At 45.4% G+C, this 19,394-nt stretch overlaps 1 protein-coding gene across 1 annotated transcript in view; it reads left to right on the forward strand.

Annotated features, from left to right (window-relative positions):
• The window catches only part of LOC142303971 (scaffold attachment factor B2-like), an 812,977-nt gene that overhangs the window by 713,746 nt on the left and 79,837 nt on the right, over positions 1-19,394 (forward strand). The window contains exon 17 of the mRNA XM_075345939.1: positions 16,843-16,901. Within this exon, the coding sequence (XP_075202054.1) occupies positions 16,843-16,901 (59 nt within the window). The remainder of the gene's footprint in view (positions 1-16,842; positions 16,902-19,394) is intronic.

The following is a 19,394-nucleotide window of genomic DNA, read 5'->3' on the forward strand; positions in this document are numbered from 1 at the left end:
GTTCGGGATTGTGTGCACAAACACTATGTGTTCGGTACGGACCCCAAACTTTACAGTTCTGGTTCGCCCATCACTAATCAGGGCGACTGATCCATGTACATGAAAGAGTGAAAGGGGCCATGTATTATGACATTTTGAGTGCAAACCTCTTTCCATCAGCAAGGGCATTGAAGATGAAACATGGCTGGGTCTTTCAGCATGATAATAATAATTTAACTTTTCTTTACGTTTTTACTTTAGTACCACTGTGGGATATGAATGTTTTACTTTCCTCACTGGTCTCATACTTGCAGTACTCATATTGTACAGTGCTCATGAGAGATTTGCCTACAAGGGGACCCTTTTCAGTTATTCCTCAGCACCGTGAAAAAGTTGAATTGAGGAAGAAATCCTCTTTTCTATTGCTATGAAAAGGCGTATCGGCGGTTGAGCTAATTATTTGGCATTATATTTTATGTACTTTTAACCCTTTGCCCTCAGCACCCTATATTTGTTTTTGTGCTTCTATTTTTTCTTCACCTTCTTCAAAGAACATAACTTTTACTTTTATAGCTGAATGAGGCCTTGTGAGATGAATTCTAGGTTTGATTGACACCATTCATGAAACAAGTTTCAAATGGGATGAAATAAAGAAACAAAAAGAACAATTCAGATTTTCCAATCGCCAAGACAGCACCCACTGAGAGAGGGATCTGCCCCTTCAGGACAGGAAACCTACTGATAAAAAAGGGCGGTCCCTCTCCCTCATCAGTTGGTTTCCTGTCCTGATGGATCGGAACCTTTAGGTTCCTGGGCTCCAGTAGCGTCCGTGCGGTGTCTGAGGGAACGGCAGAGCTCTGGACCTGGAGGCACAGTCAGTGGAGCTCCCAAGGTGTACTCATTCTCCTAGTGTTCCTGCATTGGTTGGCTCTGGTCCGGGTGAGGCCGCCAGAGAAACCACGTCTGCGGGAGGGTAAGTGCTGCTTCCCTCATGGCCGCCCGGTGAATGCACGTGGTGCGCGGTCGGGTGGGTGCTCTCCCTGCCGCGTTGCATGAGTGTCTGTGCTGGCACTTTTGGGTCGCGGCAGGCGGCCGTGCACGCGCAGGGAAGGTGACCCGGATGTGCCTGGCTGCGCATGAGCGCTGGATGGTCACCGCAGCAGTGCCCCGGAAGTGCATGGGAGCACTTCTGGGGTATCGGATCCAGAGGAGGCGACGCTGGAGGGGGTTGTGGGGTCCTCCACCTTTTAAAAATGGAGTTGAACCATGATAGTACGGTGCTTGCTCTAGCCCTCTCCAGCTATGGACAGCCCGCAATCACCCCCATACCAACATCCTACTTGGGAACCGTCTCAAGATCCATCCAAGGATTCCAAGAGAAAGAGCAGCAGTGCAGATAGTCACTCCAGAAGAACTACTGCAGGTCGAAAGAGGATCATGAAAAACTCTGTTCTCAACCCTCTAAAGTTTGCCAGATGATCACCTCGTCTCCGCCTCCGGGTTCTGGTATCCATCTCTCTTGGTATGGGTGAGTGATCTTCGTGAAAGTACTCCAATAGCTAATGTCCCCCTTCTTGTCTATAACAGTGTTTAGGTTCATAGGAAGTGTTCAACCATGCAGAAAAATAAAGAATGCCCTTTATGTGCCCAACAACTATCCAGCTGTTACCAAAAACGTCTGTGTGAACTTTGTATCCATCAGACTGTACGGGAAGAAGCCCCTACATCCTATCTCCCAGCAGCAGACCTTAGGGAACTTATCCGCACTGAGGTTCAGTCATCTTTAAAATTATTAAAAGGGTCGAAAAAGTGTAGGAAAGAAATTGGTCATCCTGATTCATCCTCAGCCCTTAGTTCTGAAATCGGGTCGGACGTTTCTTCCTCTGATAGTTCTTCCTCCTCCTCAGATGAAGCAGGAAGACATGCTTTCTTTGGAGGGGATGGATGACCTTGTCATGGCTGTTCGCTCCACCATGTCTACTGAGGATACAATGTTCGCAGGGTTATCCCAGAAGAAACGTAAATCTTTCCCAGTGAATGACACGATTAAAGCCCTAATCAGGAAGGAGTGGCAGAAACAGGATAATAGGGAGTTTCTTCCATCCTCTTCTAAGAGAAGATTTCCCTTTGATGATGATGACCTCTCTCATCAGATTTTGCCACTGTCATATCCACTTTAGGCACTTTACACCATTGTAAAGGGCAGATAGGGCAATCTGTCACAAAGACAGGGATCGCCGAACAGTGTGTTGTCTTCCTGGCGCTCGAGTTCGGCACATCGCTGATCGGGTTGACAGATTACTGGGAGGGGCTGGGGAGGACCCAGCGGTCATTGTACACATTGGCACAAATGACAAAGTTAGAGGTAGGTGGAAGGTCCTTAAAGATGATTTCAGGGAATTAGGTTGCAAGCTTAAAGCATGGACCTCAAAGGTGGTATTTTCGGAAATACTACCTGTGCCACGAGCCACACCAGAGAGGCAAAGGGAGATCAGGGAGGTTAACAGGTGGCTCAGGAATTGGTGTAGGAAAGAGGGTTTTGGGTTCCTGGAGAATTGGGCCGACTTTTCAGTTGGCTACAGATTCTATGCTAGGGATGGGCTGCATCTTAATGGGGAGGGTGCAGCTCTGCTGGGGCAGAAAATGGCTAGAAGGTTGGAGGAGTGTTTAAACTAGGAATGGGGGGCGAGGGTATTCACTTTATAGAAGGGGAATGTAGTGCAGATAGTGACCAGGGCACAAGTAATGAAATTGGGGGTGGTACGGGGGAAGGGTTAGGACAGTTAATACAGTAAGCAGGAATACAGGTACAGAGTCATACGTAACGTGCATGTACACTAATGCCCGAAGCCTCACAAATAAGGTGGAGGAATTAGAATTAATATTGTTGGAAGAAAATTATGATATAGTGGGGATATCAGAGACATGGCTGGATGAGAGCTATGACTGGGCTGTTAATTTACAGGGTTATAGCCTATTCAGGAATGACCGTACAAATAAGCGAGGGGGAGGTGTGTGTCTATATGTAAAATCATCCTTAAAACCCATCCTGCGTGACAACATATGTGAGGGTACTGAGAATGTAGAGTCCCTATGGGTGGAGATAAGGGGGGGGGAGAATGAATAATAAAATACTGATAGGGGTGTGTTATAAGACGCCGAATATTATGGAAGAGGTAGAGAATCTCCTCATAAAGCAAATTGATAAAGCAGCGAGTCTCGGAGAGGTAATTATTATGGGGGACTTTAACTATCCTGATGTACCGTATTTTTCGCTTTATAAGACGCTACCTGATTATAAGACGCACCCCCAAATTTGGTGAAGGAATAGAGAATTTTTTAATAAATTGGGTCCGTCTTATAATGCCAGTGTCCGTCTAACAAATCATATAGGGTATATGTCCCTCATAGCCCCCCATCCTAAAATTAGCCCCCTTAATCTGTATATGGCCACCTTATATTGAATATAGCCCCCTTGTGCTGGCACACGTCCCCCAGTGGTGCCACATGTCCCCTATGGCTGGCACACGGCCCACTGTCGCTGCACACACGGCCCCCCTGTGGCTGCACACATGGCCCCCCCTGTGGCTGCACACACGGCCCCCCCTGTGGCTGCACACACGGCCCCCCCCCTGTGGCTGCACACACGGCCCCCCCCTGTGGCTGCACACACGGCCCCCCCCCTGTGGCTGCACACACGGCCCCCCCCCTGTGGCTGCACACACGGCCCCCCCCTGTGGCTGCACACACGGCCCCCCCCTGTGACTGCACACACGGCCCCCCCCTGTGACTGCACACACGGCCCCCCCCCCTGTGGCTGCACACACGGCCCCCCCCCTGTGGCTGCACACACGGCCCCCCCCCCTGTGGCTGCACACACGGCCCCTTCCCCTGTGGCTGCACACACGGCCCCCCCTGTGGCTGCACACACGGCCCCCCCCTGTGACTGCACACACGGCCCCCCCTGTGACTGCACACACGGCCCCCCCTGTGACTGCACACACGGCCTCCCCCTGTGGCTGCACACACGGCCTCCCCCTGTGGCTGCACACACGGCCCCCCCCCTGTGGCTGCACACACGGCCCCCCCCCTGTGGCTGCACACATGCTGCTGCTTTTAGTAAAATAAACTGTTTCCTTACCCTCTCCAGCACTGTGGTCTATCGTGTCCCCCTCCTCGGGGTTGAACTCCGGCCTCCTGCATTTCCTGGTTCTCGGCCGGTCATGTGATCGGCACGGCAGAGTGAAATCATCTCTGCTTGCCTTATCACAGACAGCAGCAGCAGGAGACCGGAGATCAGCGCTGGAGGAGGTGAGTAAAGAGTTTTTTATTTTACTATGGGTAGCAGCACGGGGGCCATAGCTAACAGAGGGGGAGGGGGCATGTGCGATCACAGGGGGGCAGGCAGATATAATATGCACCGCTGCTCCAGCCCCTCAGCGTGATGCAGTTTCAGCACCACATTGCTGGACAGCGGCTGTGCATATTATATGAGCGGGAGCAGGAGAAGCTGTCACCTGCCCCACAGCACCGCTCAAGAGCTGCCACCACCTCCCCTGGACTCTGTAGTGTGTGTGTATATATATATATGTACACCCCCCCCCCGTATATTCGGATTATAAGACGCACCCCCTACTTTCCCCCAAAATTTGGGGGAACAAAAGTGCGTCTTATAAAGCGAAAAATACGGTACATTGGGGAACAGAAACTTGCAGTTCCAGCAAAGGAAATAGATTTTTGATAACAATGAAAGATAATTACCTTTCACAAATGGTACAGGACCCCACAAGAGGGGGAGCACTACTAGACCTTGTACTAACCAATAGGCCAGACCGCATATCAAATATACAAGTTGGGGGTTACTTGGGGAATAGTGATCACAAAATAATAAGTTTTCATGTATTCTTTAGTAAGATGTCTAGTAGAGGGGCTACAAGGACACTAAACTTCAGGAAAGCAAATTTTAAATGGTTGAGAGATGATCTTAGTGCAATAAACTGGGATGATGTACTAAGTAATAAAAGTACACAAAGCAAATGGGAGACTTTTATGGGCATCCTGAATAGGGCTTGTGCAGAAAATATACCCTATGGGAACAAACATGCTAGAAATAGGAGGAAACCCCTATGGCTAAATAGAGCTGTAAGGGAAGCAATAAAAGAAAAACAGAAAGCCTTAAAAGAATTAAAGAGGGTAGGTAGTGATGAGGCATTATATAATTATAGAAAATTAAATAAAATATGTAAAAAGCAAATTAAGTTAGCTAAGTTTGAGACAGAGAGACTCATTGCGAAAGAAAGTAAAAATAATCCTAAAATATTCTTTAACTACATAAACAGTAAAAAACTGAAAAGCGATAGTGTTGGCCCCCTTAAAAATAGTCTTGGTGAAATGGTGGAAGGGGATGAGGGTAAAGCCAACCTGCTGAATGACTTTTTTTCTACGGTTTTTATACAAGAAAATGCCATGGCAGATGACATGACCAGTGATACCATAAATTCACCCTTGAATATTACCTGCTTAACCCAGCAGGAAGTACGCCGCCGCCTCGAAATCACAAAGGTTGACAAATCTCCGGGCCCGGATGGCATACACCCCAGAGTACTACAGGAATTGAGTTCTGTGATAGATAGACCATTATTTTTAATCTTCTCAGATTCCTTAATAACCGGGTCGGTACCGCAGGACTGGCGCATAGCAAATGTGGTGCCAATATTCAAAAAGGGGACAAAAACTGAGCCGGGAAATTATAGGCCGGTAAGTTTAACCTCTACGGTTGGTAAAATCCTTGAGGGGTTCTTGAGAGATGCTATACTGGAGTATCTCAAGAAAAATAACCTTATGACAGAGTATCAACATGGGTTTATGAGGGATCGATCCTGTCAAACTAATTTGATCAGCTTCTATGAAGAGGTAAGTTCAAGCCTGGACCAGGGAAATGCAGTGGATGTTGTGTATATGGACTTTTCAAAAGCTTTTGATATGGTGCCACACAAAAGGTTGGTACATAAAATGGGAATAATGGGGATAGGGGAAAATATGTGTAACTGGGTTAAAAACTGGCTCAGTGATAGGAAACAAAGGGTGGTTATTAATGGTACGTACTCGGACTGGGTCTCAGTTCATAGTGGGGTACCACAGGGGTCAGTATTGGGCCCGCTTCTTTTCAACATATTTATAAATGACCTTGTTGGGGGCATGCGGAGTAGAATTTCAATATTTGCAGATGATACTAAACTCTGCAGGGTAATCAATACAGAGGAGGATAATTTTATATTACAGGGAGATTTATGTAAATTGGAGGATTGGGCTGAGAAGTGGCAATTGAAGTTTAATGTAGATAAATGTAAGGTCATGCACTTGGGTAGAGGAAATAACATTTATGATTATGTACTTAATTGTAGAACACTGGGTAAAACAGACACAGAAAAAGACTTGGGTGTGTGGGTGGATGGTAGACTTCACTTTAGTGGACAGTGTCAGGCAACTGCTGCCAGGGCTAATAAAATAATGGGATGTATTAAAAGAGGTATAAGTGTTCATGAAAAAAATATAGTTCTACCTCTGTACAAGTCACTAGTGCGACCGCACTTAGAATACTGTGTACAATTCTGGTCACCGATATATAAGAAGGACATAGCTGAACTGGAGAGGGTGCAGAGAAGAGCGACCAAGATTATTAGAGGAATGGGTGGGCTGCAATACCAAGACAGGTTATTAAACTTGGGGTTATTTAATTTGGAAAAACGAAGGCTTAGGGGGGATCTAATCACAATGTATAAATATATGAGGGGACAGTACAGAGACCTTTCCAAAGATCTTTTTACACCTAGGCCTGCGACTGGAACACGGGGGCATCCGCTACGTCTTGAGGAAAGAAGGTTTAATCATAATCACAGACGAGGATTCTTTACTGTACGAGCAGTGAGACTATGGAACTCTCTGCCGCATGATGTTGTAATGAGTGATTCACTACTAACATATAAGCAGAGCCTGGATGCCTTTCTTGAAAAATTTAATATTACCAGTTATGTATATTAGATTTTATGACAGGGTATTGATCCAGGGAAATAGTCTGATTGCCGGATGTGGCGTCAGGAAGGAAATTTTTTCCCCATTGGAACTTGTCTGCCACATTGGGGTTTTTTTTGCCTTCCTCTGGATCAACATGTTAGGCTACGGGTTGAACTAGATGGACTTAGAGTCTCCCTTCAACCTTAAAAACTATGAAACTGTTTGTAATTAAAAAAAAAAAAGTTTTTTTTTTTTTTTTTTTTGTCCCTGTCTACAGAGTTGAGAGGTTTTGTTTTTGTGTGGTAAGCTGACTGTTTAATTGATACCTATTTTGTTGCTTGTTTGGGTTTTTTTCTATCTTGGTGACTATAGCTGTGGTGACAGAAATTGTGCAAATTAGGGGTTTTGAGATATATATATATATATATATATATATATATATATATATATATATATATATAATTTTTTTTTGTTTTAGTGAAAATTGTGGTCTTAGCAGAATTACCAAGATAGCAATTGGGGAGCACATCCAGCAGGTCAAAGGCTGTAATGTTAACCCATCAGTGCCCTGCGATCATGTCAGTCTGAGAGCCAATGTGCGTGAGTGGCGGCAACCACTTCCATTTAAACTAAGTCTATCAGACAATGAAAGCATAATTAAAATAGTTAACTATAGCGATCAGCTCCAGTCCCGACACTGCTGTTAGACACACAGCTGGCATGAACCATGTGTGGAGAGAGCTCAGTTATTGAGCCCCCTACACATATGACCATCCCAGCAAGGATGTACCAATTCATAATTTTTTCTTAAAGGGGTTCCTCTGCACAGTGTCAAACCCTCACAACATGTTTATATACTCTATATGTAAATGTTGCTGTCTGAAAGATGTCATTTTTACCTTTATTGATGCAATCTGTTGGTCCCTGGCTAAAATGTTACTGTTTTAATTCATGTGCAGCCTTAAAGGAAATCTGTCTGAAATTTCAACCTTCCTAAGCCTTCTATATAGGCTTGTAGGAAAAATGTAAAAAATGCTATTAACCTGCATATATGGGGTTAATCTGCAGGTTAATAGCGTTTGAAACCTGCCCAGTGCCTGCACATTGAACCCTGCTGCCGGGACAAAATTAACTTTATTCCTCTAGGCAACGCTCAGATTTCAGTAATGGGTGTGGTGTCTGTGCCTGATCAGTCACCACTTTGTGTATAGAGAGCAGCTAGCCACGCCCCCTCCCCCAACTGACTATCAGCCTCCTCTAAAGCTAAGCAGCTGTTGGTCAGTGCAGGTGGGGGCTTAGTTAGAGTCACCGCTTTCCATACAGAGTGGTGGCTGAACTGATACTTTTGAACCTGTGCGGGGTCCATCCATCTTCACCTACAAGTCATTGAGGAAATGCAAAAAAACGCCATAAAATCTGCACACAAAAAAATGCAGAAGACCACCAGGAGACTTCCTGCCACAAGATAAGGTTTTACTACAGAAAAAAGCCGCAAAAACGTCCTTGCGTGAACATAGCCTAAGAGTTGATCCTTCTGACAGCTTTCCTTCAAGTGCTTTAGGTTACTGATAAGCGATTTCCCCCCCCTCCGATGGTCGGGATCGGGAGCCTCGCCCGATTGTTTTGTAAAGATCGGGATTGAGATAATGTGAACCTGTGTCCAAACACCGAACTCGGGCTTTACAGTTATGGAATGGGGCGGGGGGGGGGGGGCTGCAAATTAAAGAATATAGTTAATAAACATTGTCATTATACTTACAGGTCCCGTAACGCAGCCTGCAGACTGTCTCCTGCCCACTTCTGCTTCCGAATCTGATCATTACTGTGCCTCCGGATTACAGGACGTTCCGTGACGTAATAGCCATGTGACCAGTCTGGTGTTAATGTTTTGCAGACATTGGTTCCAGACTGGTCACGAAGCTATGATATCATCGAAGGTCCTGTTAACTGAAGTTCGACTGTCGCTGTGTGAGTGTCGCATCGGCATCACCCGGTACGGCGCATGCTTTCCTGACAGGAACGGTCGAATGCATGTATTTACATGCAGCTGAGGCGCTCCTGTCCAGAGAGCGTCAGGCCATAACGGCGGATACCGATGCGAGGCGCAAGTGGAATAATCCCATCACTGTCATCCTGCTTCTCGCTCTGTACAGTGATGAAGCAGAGCTGACATTGCTGTATATGTACTATATATATTTATACAGTACAGACCAAAAGTGTGGACACACCTTCTTATTCAAAGAGTTTTCTTTATTTTCATGACTGAAAATTGTAGATTCACATTGAAGGCATCAAAACTATTAATTAACACATGTGGAATGAAATACTTAACAAAAAAGTGTGAAACAACTGAAAACATGTCTTATATTCTAGGTTCGTCAAAGTAGCCACCTTTTGCTTTGATTACTGCTTTGCAGACTCTTGGCATTCTCTTGATGAGCTTCAAGAGGTAGTCACCGGAAATGGTTTTCACTTCACATGTGTGCCCTGTCAGGTTTAATAAGTGGGATTTCTTGCCTTATAAATGGGGTTGGGACCATCAGTTGTGTTGTGCAGAAGTCTGGTGGATACATAGCTGATAATCCTACTGAATAGACTGTTAGAATTTGTATCGCCACCCCACATCGACGATCGTTGTGATTAGCTGTTCAAATATGAACCGCCAACCACATTGCACTGGTTTCGGCTAAAACAATGCCTGAACCAGTGCGATCCTGTGAGATCCTGCTATGAGTTGCTGCAGCAGATCATAGCTGGAGCTCAAACATGGCACCCCCTAGCCCCTGCAGCACTGATTGGAGCGATCATGCTATGATGCGCAATCACTCCAATCAGCGTGCAGTGGGGCGGTCTGATCTGGAGGTGACCGCCTTCCACAGTTTTGTATTGGCCTGGGAAGCCCTCCCCCAGCATGTCTGCGGTGTGCACTGGCTGGGGCTTTTAGTACCACGCCGCCGCTGCTGCTGCTGCTGTCCCATCGCCGCTCCTGCTCCACGTGAGTATTGCGCACTCCCCCTGATGGTCCCTGTGCGCTCCCGTGATGGCCCCTACCGATGTCCCCCCCTGTTGTTGTCCCGCCCTGCCGATGTGCCCCCGATCTGTCCTTCCTGGGTCTTTTGATGAGCTGTGCCACTTCCTGTCTGCTGCTCCTGTAAGAAGCTGTCCACTTGCTGCCTTCTATTCCTCCTGCATTTCCTCTGGTCAGTGATCCTCCTGCTAATCATCTGGGTACTGTGAGTATAATTTTTTTTTTGTATCTCCTGTCCGTTTTTACACCTCATCCGACCGTGCATCCCGCCGAGCGCTGATCAGTGATGCAGAGAACGTATCTGCATCCTTGGTCAATTTTCGGCGGGACTTTTTTTTTTTTGTCTGTATCTTACGCCATTTTTTTGCATCTCACCTGTGTGTGTGTCCTGCAGCGGCCGAGCACAGATCAGGGATGCACATAATGGATCGGCATCCTTGCTCACTTTTTGGCGTGACTTTTTTTTTTTTCGTATCCCTGACGCTTTTTTTATCTCATCCGACTGTGCTCATCCGTCCTGCAGCGGACGATCAGTGATGCACGGCGTCTGTGCATTTGAAATGTCAAATGGCGCTCCTTCTCTTCCAAGCCCTGCTGTGCGCCCAAACAATTTATTTCCACCACATATGCGGTATCTACATACTCAGGAAAAATTGCACAATACGTTTTATGGTGTAGTTTTTCCTGATACAGTTGTAAAAAAAAAAAAAAAAAAGCTACCTGGTTGAAGCAAAACTTTTGTGGTTAAAAAAAATCACGGTTCAACGTTACCAACTTCTGTGGAGCCCCTGGGGATACAAGGGGCTCACTAAACATCTAGATAAATTCCTTGAGGGGTCTAGTTTCCAAAATGGGGTCACTTGTTTGGGAGCTCCATTGTTTAGGCACCTCAGGGGGTCTCCAAATGCAACATCACGTCAGCTAATAATTCCAACCAATTTTGCTGTCAAATGGTGCTCCTTCCCTTCTGAGCCCTGTGCACCCAAACAATTACTTTCCACCACATATGAGGTATCTGCTTACTCAGGAGAAATTGCACAATACGTTTTATGGTGCATTTTTTCCCGATACCCTTGTGAAAAAAAAAGCTATCTGGTTCAATTAACAGTTTTGTGGTAAAAAAATATATATAAATTTACATGGCTCAACGTTATCAACTTCTGTGAAGCCCCGGGGGTTCAAAAGGCTCACCAAATATCTAGATACATTTATTGAGGGTTCTAGTTTCCAAAATGGGGTCACTTGTGGGGGAGCTCCATTGTTTAGGCACCTCAAGGGGTCTCCAAACCTGACATGGTGTCCGCTAATGAGTCCAGCTAATTTTGCGCTCAAAAATTCGAATGGCGCTCCTTCTCTTCTGAGTCCTGCTGTGCGCCCAAACAATTTATTTTTACCACATATGGAGTATCGTCGTACTCAGGAAAAAATGCACTATAAGTGTTATGGTACATTTTTCCTGATACCCTTGTGAAAAAATAGCTACCTAGTTGAAGCAACAGTTTTGTGGTAAAAAAAAAAAATTCTTTTCACGGCTCAAAGTTATAAACTTCTGTGAAGCCCCCAGGGGTTCAAAATGCTCACAAAACATCTTGATTTTTACGACATATGGGGGTATCGTCGTACTCAGGAAAAAAATGCACAATAAATTTTATGGTGCATTTTTTCTTTTCTTCCTTGTGAAAATGCAAAATTTTATGGCTAAAGTAACATTTTTGTGTTAAGTAAAATTTTCATTTTTTCCTTCCACATTGCTTTGGTTCCTGTGAAACACCTGAAGGGTTAATAAACTTCTTGGATGTGGTTTTGAGCAGTGTGAGGGGTTCAATTTTTAGAATGTGGTCACTTTTCTGTATTTTCTGTCACCTAGGCCTCTGTCACATCAAATATGATGTGGTCTCTAAAAAAATAAATAATTTTGTTGGAAAAATGAGAAATTGCTGATGAACTTTGACCCCTTCTAACTTCCTAACGGAAAAAAAAAATTTGTTTCGAAAATTGCGCTGATGTAAAGTAGACAAGTGGGAAATTTTATTTCGTAACTATTTTGTGTGACATAATTTTCGGATTTATGGGCATAAATTTTCAAAGTTTGAAAATTGCAAAATTTTTGCAAAATTTACGAAATTTTCACAAATAAACCCAAAAAATATCTGCCTAAATTTACCACTATCATGAAGTACAATTTGTCTCAAAAAAACAGTGTCATAATCGCTAGGATCCGTTGAAGCGTTCCAGAGTTATAACCTGTTAGTGACACTAGTCAGAATTGCAAAAAATGGCCTGGTCATTAGGGTGTTTTAGTGGCTGGGGGTGAAGGGGTTAATAATATTACTTCTATTACTCTGTTACCATAAACCTATGTATATTCAGTAATTTAGGAAACAAACTAATACACGTTGATTTTTTATTAGAGATTAATAAAAACTTTTGAATACATAAATAATTTAAAAAGAAAAGCCGTAGCGCTCCACGGTATTTTTTTTATTTTCAGCGCAGATAAAACGGATGGCTACGGTCTGACACCCCCATCTGCCTGGCTTTACCTTGGCTGGCAATCAAAATACAGGGAAGCCCATTATTTTTTTTTAACTATTTAAAAAATAATTAAAAAAAATGTGTGGGCTCCCGCCATATTTTGATTGCCAGTCAGGTACAGCCAGGCAGCTGGGGGCTGGGATTCTTGGCAGCCCGCAGCCACCCCTAGAAATGGTGCATTGTTTCTTAGCATCATTTCCAGGCACTTTACCCGGCTCGTTCAGCGGCCCTGGTGGTGGTGGCAGGCTGGGTAATAAAGGGGTTAATACCAGCTTTGTATTCTCAGATGGTACTAAGCCCGAAAGTCATGGTGTCACACCAAATTAGACATGGCCACCATGAGTTTCTAGTAAACAGTAAAAAAAAAAAAAAAAGAAACACAACACATAGAAAATTCTTTTTTATTAGAAATAAAACAAAAAAAAAATTAGAGACTCCATCTTTATTATAAAAAAAAAATCCTTAGTCCAACATAGTTCACAGGGACAGCAATGTCAGCTTAATCACTCTGTACAGACAGCATCTATACAAAGTGAGAAGCAGAGAGAGCCATGTCAGCTCTGCTACATCACTGTACAGAGCGAGAAGCAGGCTAACAGTGAGGGTATGATTCCACTTGCGCCTCGCTTTGCATCACCCTGCACGGCCTGACGCTCTCAGCACAGGAGCGCCTCAGCTACATGGAAATATATGCAGCTGACCCGCTCCTGTTGAGAGATTGTGCACCGTGATGCAATGCGACACTTGCACAGTGACCGTTAAAGTTCAGGTAACAGGACCTTCGATGATGTCATAGTCATGTGACCATTCTGTAAGCCAATGTCTGTACAACATTCACATTATGAAAACACTGTGGAAAGAGAGCGCAATAGGGTCTTACCCTACAAACAAATAGGGTGTAATTCACAGAGGTTACTCACCAAGTGGAGTTGTGAAAGTCACAACCACTGTACAGGCATATATACTGGGTCAGCGGCAGCAGTCACCCCTTGGATGAGATTATATTCTTGTAAGGAGAAGGGTATTTAGGTACCGCGCCAACGACCACTCATGTAGGAGATGAATTTAACGTGACTTTATTCCATGCTCAGGTCTACGCGTTTCAGGAGCATCCGCTCCCTTCCTCAGGACAATACAGGCACAAGCAACATCAAAATCCTTTTTTGATGTTGCTTGTGCCTGTATTGTCCTGAGGAAGGGAGCGGATGCTCCTGAAACGCGTAGACCTGAGCATGGAATAAAGTCACGTTAAATTCATCTCCTACATGAGTGGTCGTTGGCGCGGTACCTAAATACCCTTCTCCTTACAAGAATATAACAACATTCACATTAGACTGATCACATAGCTATGACGTAATCGAAGGTCCTTTAGGCAGTGGTGATTACCTGGGGTCACAGCATTGATTGGAAGCAGAAACAGCCGGGAGACAGAGCAGAGTCTGCAGGATGCGTCACCGGCCTTGTAAGTATGATCATAATGTTTTTTTAATAATGTGCTTCTTTTTACAGCCCCTGTATCCGAACTGTAACAAGAGCTTCCCAGGAAAGCTCGGGATCGTGTACACAATAACTATGTGGTCAATACGAATGCCGAACTTTAGAGTTCGGGATCGCCCATCACTACTCTAGGAGTGTCCAAAGCACTTCCCAAGTCTCTACCTCCCTTGGCTTTATGTAGTGCCCAACCGCACCTTCCTCTGCTTCATGGGTAGCTTACTTAGCTTAAGTTCACATGTCCAGTAATCATCCATTTGAAGAAAAAAAAAAAGCTGATTGCAATTGGATCTGTATTTATTTATTTACTAGCTGTGCTACCCGGCTTCGCCCTGGTTAATAACTGCTGTTAACAAAATAGAATGTATTAACAAACATTTATTCTGCACACAAAAAACCATAAAACAAATAGAAATGTAATTTTTAAAAGGCAAAAACTACGCTAATAGAAGCATTTCACAACATATATTTCAACACCCCAGATATTCCACACAGGTTTAACTAGATTGGCCAAGTAATGTGCTCCATCTGTCTCTTTCCCGGTCTGTCTCTTTCCCGGCCTGTCTCTTTCCCGGCCTGTCTCTTTCCCGGCCTGTCTCTTTCCCGGCCTGTCTCTTTCCCGGCCTGTCTCTTTCCCGGCCTGTCTCTTTCCCGGCCTGTCTCTTTCCCGGCCTGTCTCTTTCCCGGCCTGTCTCTTTCCCGGCCTGTCTCTTTCCCGGCCTGTCTCTTTCCCGGCCTGTCTCTTTCCCGGCCTGTCTCTTTCCCGGCCTGTCTCTTTCCCGGCCTGTCTCTTTCCCGGCCTGTCTCTTTCCCGGCCTGTCTCTTTCCCGGCCTGTCTCTTTCCCGGCCTGTCTCTTTCCCGGCCTGTCTCTTTCCCGGCCTGTCTCTTTCCCGGCCTGTCTCTTTCCCGGCCTGTCTCTTTCCCGGCCTGTCTCTTTCCCGGCCTGTCTCTTTCCCGGCCTGTCTCTTTCCCGGCCTGTCTCTTTCCCGGCCTGTCTCTTTCCCGGCCTGTCTCTTTCCCGGCCTGTCTCTTTCCCGGCCTGTCTCTTTCCCGGCCTGTCTCTTTCCCGGCCTGTCTCTTTCCCGGCCTGTCTCTTTCCCGGCCTGTCTCTTTCCCGGCCTGTCTCTTTCCCGGCCTGTCTCTTTCCCGGCCTGTCTCTTTCCCGGCCTGTCTCTTTCCCGGCCTGTCTCTTTCCCGGCCTGTCTCTTTCCCGGCCTGTCTCTTTCCCGGCCTGTCTCTTTCCCGGCCTGTCTCTTTCCCGGCCTGTCTCTTTCCCGGCCTGTCTCTTTCCCGGCCTGTCTCTTTCCCGGCCTGTCTCTTTCCCGGCCTGTCTCTTTCCCGGCCTGTCTCTTTCCCGGCCTGTCTCTTTCCCGGCCTGTCTCTTTCCCGGCCTGTCTCTTTCCCGGCCTGTCTCTTTCCCGGCCTGTCTCTTTCCCGGCCTGTCTCTTTCCCGGCCTGTCTCTTTCCCGGCCTGTCTCTTTCCCGGCCTGTCTCTTTCCCGGCCTGTCTCTTTCCCGGCCTGTCTCTTTCCCGGCCTGTCTCTTTCCCGGCCTGTCTCTTTCCCGGCCTGTCTCTTTCCCGGCCTGTCTCTCTCCCGGCCTGTCTCTCTCCCGGCCTGTCTCTCTCCCGGCCTGTCTCTCTCCCGGCCTGTCTCTCTCCCGGCCTGTCTCTCTCCCGGCCTGTCTCTTTCCCGGCCTGTCTCTCTGTCTCTTTCACCGTCTGTCTCTTTCCCTGTCTGTCTCTATCTCTCGGTCTCTCTCTATCCGTCTCCCCACCGACATCTTATTACCTCACATATAAGCTTCTTATACTATGAATGTCTTTTGTTTCTACAGCAACCAATCACAGCTCCTACTAATAACCTGTAGTTCCAGGCTCCGTTTACTTTAATGGAGGCATGTTTTTTGGGGCGTAACTGTAAAACGCGGGGTTACATTTTCCTGTCAAAACATAGTCTACGATGTTCCCTGGGTCACATGAGGTGTCTGTGCAAAATTTCGTGATTGTAAATGCGACGGTGCGGATACACTTTTCGTTTCACTTTTTCCCCATTATGTAGATAGGGGCAAAATCAATTGGTAAATTGGAACGCACGGGGTTAAAATTTCACCTCACAACATAGCCTATGACGCTCTCGGGGTCCAGACGTGTGAGTGCAAAATTTTGTGGCTGTAGCTGCGACGATGCAGTTGCCAATCCCAGACACACACACACACACACACACACACACACACACACATTCAGCTTTATATATTAGATTTAACATTGCGGACTATGGAAAACGGTTAGCAGTTTGTTTTTCTTCCATTTGAAACTGATCTGTATTTTTCTTACTAGATCATTTTGTTCGAACGGGTGATTACTGGAAATGTACACGTCACCAAAGTAAGCTGTGAAGCAGAGGAATGTGGGGCAGAGCAGTGAATAGAATAGGGCTCATTTACATATAAAATGGCAGTGCTTCAGCAACAGTTTCCATAAATAGTGTAGAAAACCTGATCTTTCAGAGTGCACTATTACCTTTATAAATTGAGCGTGTGTTTTGTTCTGATTAATTCCCTTGAAAGGCTTAAAAGTGCCATCCTGTAATAAGCTATACCAATGGATTTTCTATTTCATTTTACAACCCTTCTGTTGGATTTTGACAAGTCTCTTTGTCAGTCTACAGTTTATTTTGCATATTCCTTTAATGGCTGATATCAAGAAGTCTTATAAACTATAAAAAAAACGGAAATTCTGTGAAGACTTTATTTTTCTTAAGTTCCTAATCTCATATCCTTTATTTGCTTAGAGATGGACGTGACTGGGGAGATCATAGTCGTAAGATGGAAGAAGAACATGCAAGACCAGGTAAAAAAAAATGCTTTAGCAGCTTCCTTCTGCAATAGCTAGGAAGATGCTATGGTTTATAGCAGTGTTTCTTCTCTCCAGTCCTCACATAACTTCAACAGGTTAGATTCAGTAAAAAAGAATAGAAAAAAATACTGAACAAGGTTACAGTATAATTGTATTAAGACAGCAGATTGTGTGTGATAATAACTGTAGCAAACATTGTACAAAAACAAGTAATGATGGGTGGAGTCACAGATAACTAGGACTGGCTGGTCCTGGCTATGCACTTTTTAAAATCAGTCTCCGGTCCGGATTCCGGCCCCCACATAAGTCTATGGGATCAGAATCTGGCGATTTAAAAATGGTGGTAAAAGGAATAGAGGGATGGAAGCGTGCGTGCTGTACTTACCGAGGTCCCGGCATGGTGGTACACTGCATTGGCGGCCGCGCTTTCACTTCCGGCGCCACTTAACACTCATTGAATATGCTCTGCTTTCCCGGCCACCGGCATCTGTGATTGGTTGCAGTCAGACGCGCCCCCATGCTTATTGACAGCCTGTCTGACTGGCTTTATTAACCCCCTCAAACACCCCTGCAGGTCCGACGTAATCCACACGACATCCCGCGTTTCTTCATCTCTGTTACATCTGAAGTTACAGTGTGTGATCATATAACATGTCTGCACGCTGTAACTGCAGGCAGAGAATGATCCACGATCAGCGGTGACGTCTCTCAGGTAAGTTGCGGTCACAGCAGAAAGGTTCCCATGGTCCTCCTTCTGCTATGACTGCAACTAACCTGAGTGACGTCACCACTGATCGTGCCTCATTCTCTGCTTGCAGTTGCAGCGTTCGGTCATGTTCCATGATCGTACACTTGTGAATTCAGATATGTAGCAGAGCTGAATCATCCGGGGACCTCGTGGATTATGTCGGACCTGCAGAGTTGTTTTGGGGGGTTAATAAAGTGGTGAAAGAGGGTGTTGTTTTTTTTTAATTTTATTCCAAATAAAGGATTATTCTCAGTGTTTGTGTTTCTTTTTATTTATAGAATTAGTGACGGGGGGAGTCTCAAAGACCTCTACTCATATAATTAATTTTGGGCTTGATAACAGTTGTGCACTGTTATTAACCCCCCATTACCCCGATGGCTATCGCAACAGGGCAATCTGGAAGAGCCGGGTAAAGTGCCAAGTTTGTTGCATCTAATGGATGCAACAATCCCGGGCGGCTGCAGGTTGCTATTTCTAGGCTGGGGAGCAGCCTAATATCTATAGGTAATTTCCAAAGTATAGGAAAAGGGGAGGGGAAAGCTCACCAGGTTCTCTGCAAACCCCACGAATGCAAGGACTTAGCTGGCCACCACATGTAAGCTGGAAGGAAGGAAAATCCAGCATCAGGTTCTTAAAAGTGGTATCCAAATTTATTCAGAAAGTAATACGCGCAAAAAATTTAAAAACATAAGTCCCATGATACAGGCCAACACAGCGCCCAGCTGACACGTTTCGGATTGCTCCTTAGTCATAGGCATACAAAAATGGACAAAAACCACACATTTATAACACTTCACATCCTGCACACATAAATGAACAATCCGTTAATTGGTTGGTCATAATAAAACTTTTAACCCTTACATGTCATAGAATAGAAAGATTTCTCAAATGGACTTAAATGGAAAGTATATACATAAATCATACAGATGAACATCCAATGCAAATAAGCACATAAAATATATGAATATAATAAGCTATTGTACATATGATTTTCCATGAAAATGGTAACATTGCAAAATGGTATATACCGTATTTTTCGCTTTATAAGACGCACCTGATTATAAGACGCACCCCCAAATTTGGTGAAGGAAAAGAGATTTTTTTTTTAATGTTAAATGGGGTCCATCTTATAATGCCAGTGTCCCTCTAACAAATCATATAGGGTATATGTCCGTCATAGCCCCCCATCCTAAAATTAGCCCCCTTAATCTGGATATGGCCCCCTTATATTGAATATAGCCCCCTTGTGATGGCACACGTTCCCCTGTGCTGCTTATGGTCCCCTATGAATTGCACACGTTCCCCTGTGTTAGATATCGCCCCCATAGTGCTGCCCATGGCCCCTATAGATCGCACAAGTCCCCCTGTGTTAAATATCACCCCCATAGTGCTGCCCATGGCCCTTATATAGATCGCACAAGTCCCCCTGTGTTAGATATCACCCCCCTGCTGCTGCCCATAGTAAAATAAAACCCTCTTTCCTTACCTCCTCCAGCTGTGATCGGCACAGCAGACTGAGATCTCTGCGTGCCTGCCTGATTACAGTGGAAGCAGGAGACCGGTGAGAAACGCTGCAGGGGGTAAGTAAAGCTTTTTTATTTTAGAATGAGCAGCAGCCTGGGGGCCAAATCTAACACAGGGAGGGGCATGTGCCATCACAGGGGGACGCAGGCTCATATAATATGCACCGCTCCCCAGCCCATGACTGCGGTGCGATTTCAGCACCACCGGAGATGGAC

The sequence above is a fragment of the Anomaloglossus baeobatrachus genome, chromosome 1 (assembly GCF_048569485.1).
Source record: "Anomaloglossus baeobatrachus isolate aAnoBae1 chromosome 1, aAnoBae1.hap1, whole genome shotgun sequence".
In the NCBI taxonomy this organism is placed as follows: domain Eukaryota; kingdom Metazoa; phylum Chordata; class Amphibia; order Anura; family Aromobatidae; genus Anomaloglossus; species Anomaloglossus baeobatrachus.